The sequence below is a fragment of the Telmatherina bonti genome (genome assembly GCF_933228915.1).
Source record: "Telmatherina bonti genome assembly, chromosome: 9".
Lineage (NCBI taxonomy): Eukaryota > Metazoa > Chordata > Actinopteri > Atheriniformes > Telmatherinidae > Telmatherina > Telmatherina bonti.
In genome coordinates, this window is record NC_136627.1 from 41,442,854 (window position 1) to 41,454,391 (window position 11,538).

Consider the following 11,538-nt stretch of genomic DNA (forward strand, 5'->3'; position numbering starts at 1 on the left):
GGGATACTTACCTGGGTTACTTACCTGGGTTGGTCCCTGGGTTACTTACCTGAACCTAACCCTAACCCTAACCCTAACCCTAACCCTAACCCTGACCCGGGGCTTGGATGGACCGGGCACGCTCCTTCTCCTTCGGGAGAAGGGTTCAATCCTTTGTCCCTAACCCTAACCCTAACCCAGGACCCCCACCCAGTCCACCCCACAGCGGCACGGCAACCTGCCACGGAGCCCAGGCCCACCCCTCCCCCCGTGCCAGCAGCCTCACCCCACCGCCGCGAGGCAACTCCAACCGCTGACCCACCCAAGCCCCCCCAGGACAGGAGACACAGCCACCCCAGCAGCAAGGCAGCCAAGATCCCCACCCAGGAGGAGGTGAAAATTCATCCAGCTGATCTTTTGAGGAGGCAGACATCATCTCATTACTGATGTGGTCTGAAAGGAGGTTTCTAAACTGAATAATGCTTAAATTCTTTTTTGTCTTCCAATTCATGAGAATAGTTTTCTTTGTGATACACAAGGCAGTCAGGACGATACCTGCAGTGTTCATTTCCATGTTAATATCACCCAAGCATTCAGAGAGAGGCAGAAGCTGGGATCGTACATCTGAGCCATGTTAATAAATCTCTGCACAGCCAGAAGTTTTGAACTGTTGAACAGGATCATACAGCATGCATGTAGTCATCTGGTCTGTTATCTGCAGAAGTCCTGGTGAACAGGACCATACAGCATGTAGTCATCTGGTCTGTTATCTGCAGAAGTCCTGGTGAACAGGACCATACAGCATGTAGTCATCTGGTCTGTTATCTGTGCACTGTGAACACAGGTTAGATGATGCAAGACCCATCTGGAACATTCTCTTTCCTCTGTAATGTGTTCTGTGCAGAATTTTATAAGTTGTAAGTTTGGGTGTTTAATCATTGTAAAGGTGTTTAAACATACTTGTGACCAGAAGGTCTGACTAAGGTTAATGGATAAATCAGATTCCCATTTTAAGGGAGAGAGCGTGTCATCCTAACCCTAAACCCTATCAGGCCTTCCAGTGAGGAGGAGTTTGTGAAAACGTGCATGATGAAAGTTTGTGACCTTCCCAGAGAAAATGCCTATTTTCACCTGGACACCAGCCAGTATGACCAGCTGATGACAAAGGGGAAAGATTTAGCTGTGTTCTTCCTTGCTGTGGAGGTTAAAAGGGACAGCGAGCAGTCTTCATCCATGGAGTGGACTGAAATGTGTTGGCGTGAGGCTCGGACTGATGGCTGCCGCTTGCTGGTTTCATCTCTATCTACTTTCTTATTCCTCATTAATTCTTTTCCATTATTTCAGCAAACATCTGCTTACTGACTTTGTTATAATGCTGATATTGCATTGATACTTCCATTATATATTTCTCCTAATATTGTATAATTGTACACATGTAAGTACTTACATATGTATTTATATATGTACACACATAAAGGTCTCAGGTTACGGAAATAGGATTTTTCAGAGCAAGGTACCACCTGGTGGTCCTTCTCAACCTGTTATCTTCTGTTGGAAGAACTGGATGCAGCGTCCCAGAAAGCCTGTCACATGTCTGGTTCTGATGTGGTTCTGGTCCACCGGGCCTCTGGTCTCTGAATGTGGACGCAGCGTGTCCATGGATGGCAGCAGAGCTCTGCATTATTCTCAAGTTAGAAATCAAATGAAATAGGGAACAAACAATTTTGTCTACAGGACTTTATTTAACTACTGTGACATCTAACGGTCCGGACTGGAGCTACAGAACATCTGGACTACAACTGGAAGTAGGAACATGCTTCTGCCTGCAGGCGTCTAGATCCATCTGACTACGATGAAAACACAGTCAGAGCATCAGTCCGACATCTCATCTCCTGGCTTCTTCCTCAAACTCATAACACATCACAATGATGAAGATGCAGAAATCTGCTTCCTTGCAGCGCCCCCTGCAGGATGAAGCACATCTTTCCCCAGGCGTGGCTACAGCAACACAACAATGGTCGTTGTGCAAGTCATCAGCTCTGGATGTGGCAGCCATCTTTCTACTTCATGCCTCAGTTGGGGACTCTTCATCATCCCCATAGACCACTCCCTTCAGATAGGCTCGTTTGAAATCCTCAAACACCATGTTGTCAGGTTCACTGTAGTACACAGAGGAAGGGTCATCATCATCATCATCATCATCATAAAATAGCTTCAACATGAACATGTCTCTGGCTGAATACTTCAGACTGGAAGCCAATACAGGCCCTGAAACTGGAGGACTAAAACATTTCCAAAATCTGGTTTGTCCCCAGAACAGAACTCATTCCTTTTATTGTGCATGAGTGCTGCATCCCCACCATCCTGACCCAGAAGTCCAACATGGCATTCCATCCTCCAGATTCTCAGACCTCGTCATCTCAAACCCACAGTTCTCTTCCTAGCTCCATTACAATTCCCCATTTTTAGGGATCCCATAAATCAGGTCCCCGATTACTTGAGGCAACACCCACCCTGTTCCTCCTCCACCCGAATCATCACAATGATGAGGGACATTCTGTCTCAGAGTGATGCAGAAAAACTGGTTCATGCTTTTGTTACTTGGAGACTAGATTACTGTAACTCTCTATTACTGGGCTGTCCTAAATATGCCCTGAAAAGCCTTCAGCTGATCCAGAATTCTGCAGCCAGAGTCCTGACCAGAACCAGCAGGAGAGATCATGTTTCTCCAGTTTTAGCCTCTCTTCATTGGCTGCCTGTTGAATCTAGAATAGAATTTAAAATCCTTCTCCTTACATATAAAGCCCTCCACAACCAGGCACCACTATATATCAAAGACCTCATAGTTCCTTATATACCAAGCAGAGTACTTCGTTCGCAGACTGCAGGCTTACTTGTGGTTCCTAGAGTCTCAAAGAGCCGAGCAGGAGGCAGAGCCTTTGGTTATCAGGCCCCTCTCTTATGGAATAAACTCCCAGTTAGTGTTAGGGAAGCAGACACCCTCCCCACCTTTAAGACTAGGCTGAAGACTTATCTTTTTGATAAGTCCTATAGCTAGGGATGGTTAGCATCCCTTAGTTATGCTGCTATAGGTTTAGACTGCTGAGGGACATTTCCTGATACACTGAGCTTCTTTCTCTTTATCTCTCTCTTTTATCCCCCCCCCATAACAGTGTTGCATCATTAACATGTATGTCTCCTGTCTCAGCAGGTCTCCCTGGCCGGGAGTAGCAGTTCCTGTTGTCTGTTGTCTTTCTGTCCTCTTCCCCCCAAACAGCAGTTGGACCTCCACCTCAATCTGTTGGTTTCCTTATATAGGGTGTTATGAATTGGCTTTCATTATGGTTTTTTTTTTTTTTTTTTTTCCTGTCTGCAAAGCCTCTTGAGATGGCATTGCAGTGATTTGACGCTATATAAATAAAGCTGAATTGAATTGATGATCTCTGGGGTCCATACTTGTGAAATCAAGTAAATGAGTTGACTGGGGACAGAGCTTCAAGCACATCTCCCATCACCGGGTGAACCTCCTTATACTCACTTGACTTCCTCAACTGACTCATTCTTTCAGTCCTCTCCCCCCTCTATCTGTTCAGCCCACTCTTTATCCGTCTTTCCTCAGGGTCATTATTAACCTCTTTATAACCATGTGATTTTTTTCCTTCAGACTCTAAAGATGTCACAACAGCACGTTTTATCCCGGGCGCCCTTCCTAACACAACCCTCTGCATTTTCTGCTTCTGGGCTTGGGCAGCAGCAGCATAGGGGAGCAGGACTCGAACCTCTGACCCTAAGGTCACAAGACAAGCAGTTCTGTAAAGCAGTCAAATTTATTCAGAAAGTCTGGACAACTCTAACCCTAACCCTCAGGACCAAGTTAAAGCCCTCCCCTTGTTCATCTCTGAACTCTTACCTGTCCTTGGCTGAAGTTTGGATGGCAAGGACATGAAGAACAGGAAAAAGATGGTTTAGTTCAAGTTTTTATCATTTTTTTTAGATGGCACACCAAAATATATCAGAAAAACTGCATCATTAAGTCCAAACATGTGGTGGAAGCATTAAGAAGTGCATGGATGTTTCAACACGCATGTGAGAAACATGCTGGCAGGAGCAGGAGCAGACCATGTCTGTAGATATGTTATGTAGGAAGTGTTTATGTGACAGATGTATATGTGCACAGATCCCAGGCCTCAGGAAAAACAGCAGCTGTTGTTGGATGTCACCAATGAGGATCCTCATGAAAATAAACACCTGATCATATGACTGATTAATCCATTATTTCAGCTGAGACTGAGGTCTATGCACACGCTTAAGCAGCTTGATGGCATGTCCTGCTGACAGCAGCCTATTGTGTAAACAGGAAGATGTTTTACATCCCTGAGATAAACATCAGATTACAGCTTATCAATATGATTACCCACACGTGCACACATATACACATGCACACTGTCTTTGCACAGTCTTGCTGCTCACCTCAGACCACATTTCCTCATTCAAGTGTCACTTACTGTTGGTGCTGCATTCAGGGACAGATTAGAACCAAGTCCAGGTCCCAAAGAGGATTATTTAGAGATGTAAACATGAAAATGTATGGCTGTTACCTGGTTCTGGTTTAGGATGCATTAACTTGAAGGGAACCTCCAGAGACACCTCGCTGAAAAAGAGACACATAGTCAAGTGAACAAACTTCATAACCTATGATTCACACACAAATGGACAGTCAGATATTGGTGGGGAGTTGGACCAACCAAAGAAAGAGACAGAGGACAAACTGAAGGAACAGACAGAGATGGACCAACCCCGCCATTTAGCTTTAAAAAAAAAAAAGTTATTTTCCGGGTCTTTCTGTCTGATAATTTTGGTCCTAAACAACATTTCTTCAACAGTTTAGTGTCCCTGCTGCTCTGCTGTTGTCTCTACTGTCTGGAAACTCCAACAGAAACAGCGGATAAACTTTCCTCCTCGGCAGACGGAGAGGAGGAGAAGCTTCAGCTATCTTCGGGGTAAACCCTCTTCCCTTCACCGGTGAAGCAGACGACGCTTCGTGGAGTTTATCACTAAATCTTGTGGCAACACATTTGCTGCTTCTCAGAGCTAACTTCCTCTGCTGCCGATGCAGCTGACATGATGTCTCTCTCTCTCTCTCTTCTCTTTAACTCGACCATTCTTCAAGTGGCGACACTGTTCTGTTACTCAGCACTAAAAACACCACTGTGTCTGTGTCCCGAATGTCTAGATTAGCCGCCATTTGCCTCCATCCCATAGTCCAGTCAGTCCCATGTTTTACCGTTGCAGACCACGGAGCGGGTGGCAGCTCAGTTTAGGAGCATCTATGTACAGTGACTGACAACGCCACTGGGACCAACCGAAGACAGAGGTGGAGAAAGATACAGATGGACAAACTGAAGGAGAGGACAGAGATGGACAAACTGAAGGAAGACACAGAGATGGACAAACTGAAGGAAGACACAGAGATGGACAAACTGAAGGAAGACACAGAGATGGACAAACTGAAGGAAGACACAGAGATGGACAAACTGAAGAAGAGGACAGAGATGGACACATTTCAAGAAGTTTTCAGTTTTCATCTTTCACAAAATAGAATTTTGTGATATTTGATGTTTTTTTCCATCTCATTTTTATTCCTTGAGACCCTGAAAATCTTTTGGAAGAAATTCCAGACATTTCCAGAGTATCTATGTTTCTACATTTGTATGTTGGTGTGAACGTACCTGGATCCCACCATCCTGTGAATTAACAGCAGCATTTGAAACAGGAACACAAAAGAAGTTAATACACACTTCAATCACACTGACCTCAGATCAGTGTCATGGAGAACAAACCCAAAATTAACATCTTTGTACAGAAAGTGTATCTGCAGGTTTTGCAGTGGACTCCAACTCTTGAAAATAGTCTAAATATATTCAGAATTCACAGGTAATCGCTTGAAGATGCATATTGTTATTAATTCCTCTGAAATTATGAGGGACAACACAGCATATCTGTAAACACAGCGATCGACATGAGACCCCAACCAGGAATCCAGATTTTCTTAAATGGAGGCAACTTTAGGGTTAATCTGAGTTTTTCTTTACTACGACACTGTTCCCCTTTTCATTGATTAAATCACGATGGTAACTGATGCTGAATGGATAACTTGCTCAGGTGGGCTGAGTTCCTTGCAGACTGGACTTTCAGCAGGCTGGGGCTGTTAGCAGGCCAAGTTCCTGGCAGGCTGGGCTCTTGGTGGGCCTAGCTCCCAGCAGGCCAAGCTTTCAGAGGGCCCTTGGCTTGCAGCGGGCCAGGTTCTTGGTAGGGCAAGCTCACAGCAAAACTGGCTCTTAGCTGGCTGGACTCTTCGCAGATTGTGGTCCTGGTGTTGTAAATTCCTGACATTCTGAGCAGGTTACACGTACCCTGACGCAATCATCTTCAGGACCACCTTGTAGGACACCAGCATCCCCTGCACCTCCTTCAGTACCTCTTGCTTCACCCTGAGGCACAGAGAGAGACATCAGCTCCTTTTCAGAACATTCTGCTTCACCTCAAAGCTATGACTTGGACTTGCAATACTGGCTTTTCGGCATTGACCCTGATCATGTATAAATTCTGACATAGATATTGATTCTGAAAGATATCGATCTTGCGATTGATCAGGTCATAAGCTACCTGACAGTTGATGGACATGTTCTTAGTGATTTCAGAAAGGGTTTTATGTCCCTGTAGCGTAGGGCTGCACGATTCTAGATAAAATGAGAATCACGATATTTTTGCTTAGAATTGAGATCATGACTGCCTATTTCAATGGCAAAATAAAAAAAATACTTTAAAAAAACCAACAGAAAAGAGGTTATTTATAGTACTAAACATATTTTAGGATGGTTTCTTTACTTTGGACCAGCAAAGTGACCCAAAAGAGACACTTTAGCAGAGTTACTTTGTTTTGTTTTGGTTTGTTTTCTGCAGTTTTCTTACTTTTGGTTTGTTTTTAGTCAAAATAAAACATGAACATATGTTGGCAAAACCATAACTTTAAACTACTTACTGGACAGACAGTTTAAACTGGACATTAACAATCTAAATGGACCAAACAGAGACAACAGAAATTATGTTAGTTTACATCCCACTCTGTAAGCCAGGCTGGGATCAGCCGTGTATTTGCACGTGCTCTATTCATTGTGACTGTGCACATGGACTTGTGCAGGTGTCCTTTCTGCTCCTCTGACTGGCTGGGAGTGCTTTATGATGGGGAGAGGCTCCCACTGCTCGTTCCTGACAGTAACCGCTAAACAAGATGTGCTTTCAAGTCAGTCGCCAAAACACCAGAAACGTCTCCAGTAACTCCAGTAAAAGTCGCTAGATTTGTTGCTGGTCGCTTTTAACAAAAAAAGATGGCAGGTTTTTCCTACCAGCCGGCATCTGCGTCGTGTGGTGTAAGGATCCACCGTTGTCATTTGTTGAGGGAGAAAGAGGAAGCACTTGTTTTGTTGCAGATGTCCCAGTTCAAAATACGGTACATTTGTGGTCTTTTTTTTATTTTTAAATTGTTGTCATTTGAAAATGAGATCGTAAACAAGTATGAATCGAGATCGTGATTCTTTAACGATTAATTGTGCAGCTCTACTGTAGAGCACAAACCCCCTGAAAAACCATGGTCTTCAGGACCTTTGGTTCTAGTCAGTGAGACTCTTTTAGAGGGCAGATGTGGTCCAGTCAAGGTGGGGAGTGAATTATCAGGTGGCGTGTTATGATGTTCTGAAAGTTGTGGGTAGGTTCTGCTGGCTCAGTTCACGCAAGGTTTAGCTGTCCTACATTGTGGATGAAGCCAAGTTGGTGTCTTCATGTTTCAGGCGTCCATCCAGAGCAATTCCTCGGCGGTCCCTGTTGTAGACCAGCAGCGGATACAGGGTATACTCCTTTTTCATGGTAGTACCAGCCGGAACTGAGTCGCTGGAAGTCAAACAACCAAACAGGAAGTTGAGCTTCAACAGGTGACAGGCAGACCCACCTGGTTCTACCAGAACCAAAGGGAGAAAACCCAAAAGACAGTAAAACACTTACTCTGTTTCTTCTTTGGCCACAGATTTGACGTATTTATCATTGGAATAAAGAACAACATTGGTCACCTGCTCAACTGAACACACAAACAAACCTGTTAGTAAACACACACACACACACACACATTCAGGTGAGACACATGCAAGCATATCCTTCCTCAGCTGGTTGTCATGACAACAATTATGGCATTGGGTGGAAAAGTTTCTATGGTTATCAGACACAACAGGTGTGGACAGGTAGGAACAGATGTCAATGTCTTCTCTGATTGCATCACACCTGTCCTACAACAGCTTCACTGGCTCCCCATAATCTCATGTGTCTTTTTCTGAATTCTTTTACTGTTAAGGCCCTTCACAATCTCACCCTTCCATAACCATCTGCACTGGTCCACATTGCTATCCCATCTTGCTCTCTCTGATTTTCCTCTCTCGATCGGGCTGTCCCCTCCCTTTGACTGGTTACTATGGTGAGGAGGGGTCTCTAAACACTGTAGGATTGATACTAAAACTGTTCTTATGCCAAAAAGAATCAGACTTTATAAAACCAGGTGAAGCCCTCCTACCAGCAATGACACCTATATGAATCCCACCTCAACATTTGCTACAAGGCTCCACCTTGTGTTCTGTCCTCGACACACCATATATGGTCGATACAAAGCGCCTCATAAATAGCAATGGGTATGTAAATGAGCAGCTGATAAATGTTATGTCATTTTTTACCATGACAAACATGAAGAAAAGAGCAAAGAAACACAGTGGAAAACCAGAGTTTTCTACAAACTGAATTGATTTTTGTCTTTTCTCCCAGTGCAGGAAAATTCATGTACTTTCATTTTAATGATGGTGTCCAGAACAGCTGCTTTACAGCTCTCAGGGATTCTGAGATATTCCAGAACAGATAAAATGTCAACATTTAACTTTGGGCAGAAAATGTCTCCTGTTCTGCATATCAGCCGAGCTGTCAGCTAATCCTTGCTGGACAGAGCCAGCTGCCAGGAACCCAAGAGATGTCAACAACTGAAGACACCCCGAGATCACATGGTTCCGGCAGGTCGGTCCATCTATACTGGACCCAGTTTAGTACACAGATGTAAGAGCCCAGCTGTCTGGACTCTAAATCTGCTTATCAGCCAGTCATGATCAAGGGCCAGGAAATCTTCCTGGTCCCTAAAAACTCACCCCATCCTGCATCCATTGTAAAGCATGACGCACGTCACTGCAACATTTATATGTTTACTCAGTATTTACACTAATTCTAATTATGCACAAACAGGTGAAGACAGGTATAAATGAGTGATGACAGGGGTAAATGTGGGAGGACAGATATAACAGGCATGGATGAAAGATCACCTGACAAACTGATTTCCTTGATGTCCCTGCTGGATGAATTGGTAATTTCAACATTTGCTTTGACGGGTTCACCATGATAGAACGTCTATCAACAGACAGAAAGACATCTTCATCTTAATCATCATCATCATCATCATCTCAGTGTGAAATATGCCTCTGAATTTTTCATGAAAAAAACTGCTTCATGAATAGACTATATGACCCCCCCCCCCCCCCCCCCCCCCCCCCCCCCATGTAAGTGTCTTCTGGTGTGTCCTAGTCCCTGTCATGGTTGTTGAGACAAAGGGATGGTTGGTGGGTCCATAGGATGGTTCGTGGGTCAAAAGGATTGTTGGTCGGTCCATGGATGGTGGATTTTGCCTAAAGAGGGGACCCACTGTGGCAGTGATTGGGACTACATGTAGGCCCTCTATATCTATACTTTTTTGCAGATAATGGCTGGGTTTTGAAGCCCTGAATGCTCCTAGGCTAGTGACTATGGTAGAATAAATGCAAGGTTGGGTTGTTGTCGTTGAACCAGTTTTCAGGGCTGGATTCAGAGTTGTGGTGGTCAACTAGAAGGATCCGTTCTGACCCATCTCTGTGTCAGCTCTAACCTCTTTGGGCAGGCTGAGTTTGACATACAGAGGTTTCTCTGACATCAGGAGCTCAAAGGTCATGTCTGCCAGTGGAGCCACCTCTGTGTTATCTGGACTGTATTGGATCTTACGGATGGTTAGACGAACCGAACTCCTGCAGAGAGATACAAAGCACAAGAGGGAAATGAGATAGGGACTTCTGGATGGATCCAGGACTCATATCCATCAGCCTGGAAGTTCACTCACTGTTTCTCAATCTTCTCGTCTTGATTGTCAGCACAGAAAGCCTTGACCTCAAACTCCACTGCACATTTCTTTTAAATACAGAGATTAACAACAAAACAAAGAAGATGGATTGATTGATGGATGGATGGATGATGGATGGATGGATGGGTGGATGAGGATTACCTTTCCCACATCTGACGGTCCAGGCTGCAGACTAACTGAACACGGCAAATTGTCTGGAAACTGAAACAGAATTGTTGGTTCTTACTGGACACAACAGATAAGACTTTTCTGGTCTAGAACCAGGTTAGACCAGACCCAGCCCTGTTTCAGACCCGGTCAGGCTCAGATTGGCCATGCCCTCACCTCAAAGAAGAAGGGGAAAGCGTTGTCTCCCAGTTTGCACAGCAGCTTCTGCTGGACCCTGGTGTGGGTCAGCTTGTCTTTGTCCTGCATCTCTGGGTAAACCTGCCGTGTCACCAGGAACAGGTCACGTCTGAAGGCTACGCCCATCACATCCATGTCCTGACGGCCATACCGGAATGTGCATGACAGCATCACATACACTGCCAGAGACAGATTTTATTCAGCAAACATCAGGAAGGCACAATACCTGGAGCAGCATCACAATCCTGTAAAGCCAGTATAACCAGAACTGGACCAGAACACTGGACCTTCACAGTGGTGGACTGACCCATCAGCCTGAGGGAGAGTCCTGTTCTAGTTTAGGATTCTGAACTCACCTTTTCTTCCTTTGAGCTGCACTGGGTCAATCACAACCACTCCATCTGAGAACAAGAACCAAGAAAGAGACCCCATGACATCATCCCCTGTCCATTCAGAATCAAGCAGAACCATACTGATGGTCCCCAGCAAGGAAAGCCCTCTGTTGGAACTCACCAACTGGATCCACAAAGTCACAGTGGTCAACGAAGTCTCTCTTGGCCATGTAGACGGCCACCTGGACAAAAAAGCAAAGGGATGTGACAGCACAGTGTTTACTATCACACTGAGCAGGGCAACCCGCCTCCCCTATGCCACCAGAACCACTACAGAACTCACCGACTTGTCCCGGGACAGCTTCTTAAAGACAACCTGCTTTGGACTCATTCTGACAGACAGGTGTGGACCTGTAGGGAGCAAATGTGCAAAGACTGAGTGGCATCCCCTTTTGTTGTTTACAGCAGCTGTTGTTTACAGCAGCTCTTGTTTACAACAGCTGTTGTTTACAGCTGATGCTGCTGTTGTTGTTTACAGCAGCTGTTGTTGTTTACAGCTGCTGTTGTTGTTTAAGGCAGCTGTTTTGGTTACAGCAGCCGTTGTTGTTTACAGCAGCTGTTATTCACAACAGC

At 44.9% G+C, this 11,538-nt stretch overlaps 1 protein-coding gene across 1 annotated transcript; it reads right to left on the reverse strand.

Moving 5' to 3' along the window:
- Positions 1 to 2,044: 2,044 nt before the first annotated feature.
- LOC306760078 (S-arrestin-like) lies at positions 2,045 to 11,305 on the reverse strand (the record flags this gene model as incomplete). The annotated part of the gene is made up of 14 exons (XM_079245856.1): positions 11,249 to 11,305; positions 11,087 to 11,147; positions 10,930 to 10,974; positions 10,553 to 10,752; positions 10,370 to 10,429; positions 10,208 to 10,275; positions 9,980 to 10,115; positions 9,384 to 9,468; positions 8,038 to 8,110; positions 7,789 to 7,926; positions 6,387 to 6,470; positions 4,578 to 4,630; positions 3,890 to 3,899; positions 2,045 to 2,138 (listed from the first exon to the last, which is right to left on the reverse strand). Exons 1-14 carry the CDS (start codon positions 11,294 to 11,296, stop codon positions 2,045 to 2,047), a joined length of 1,155 nt encoding a protein of 384 aa, XP_079101982.1. The 5' UTR covers positions 11,297 to 11,305.
- Positions 11,306 to 11,538: the final 233 nt, after the last annotated feature.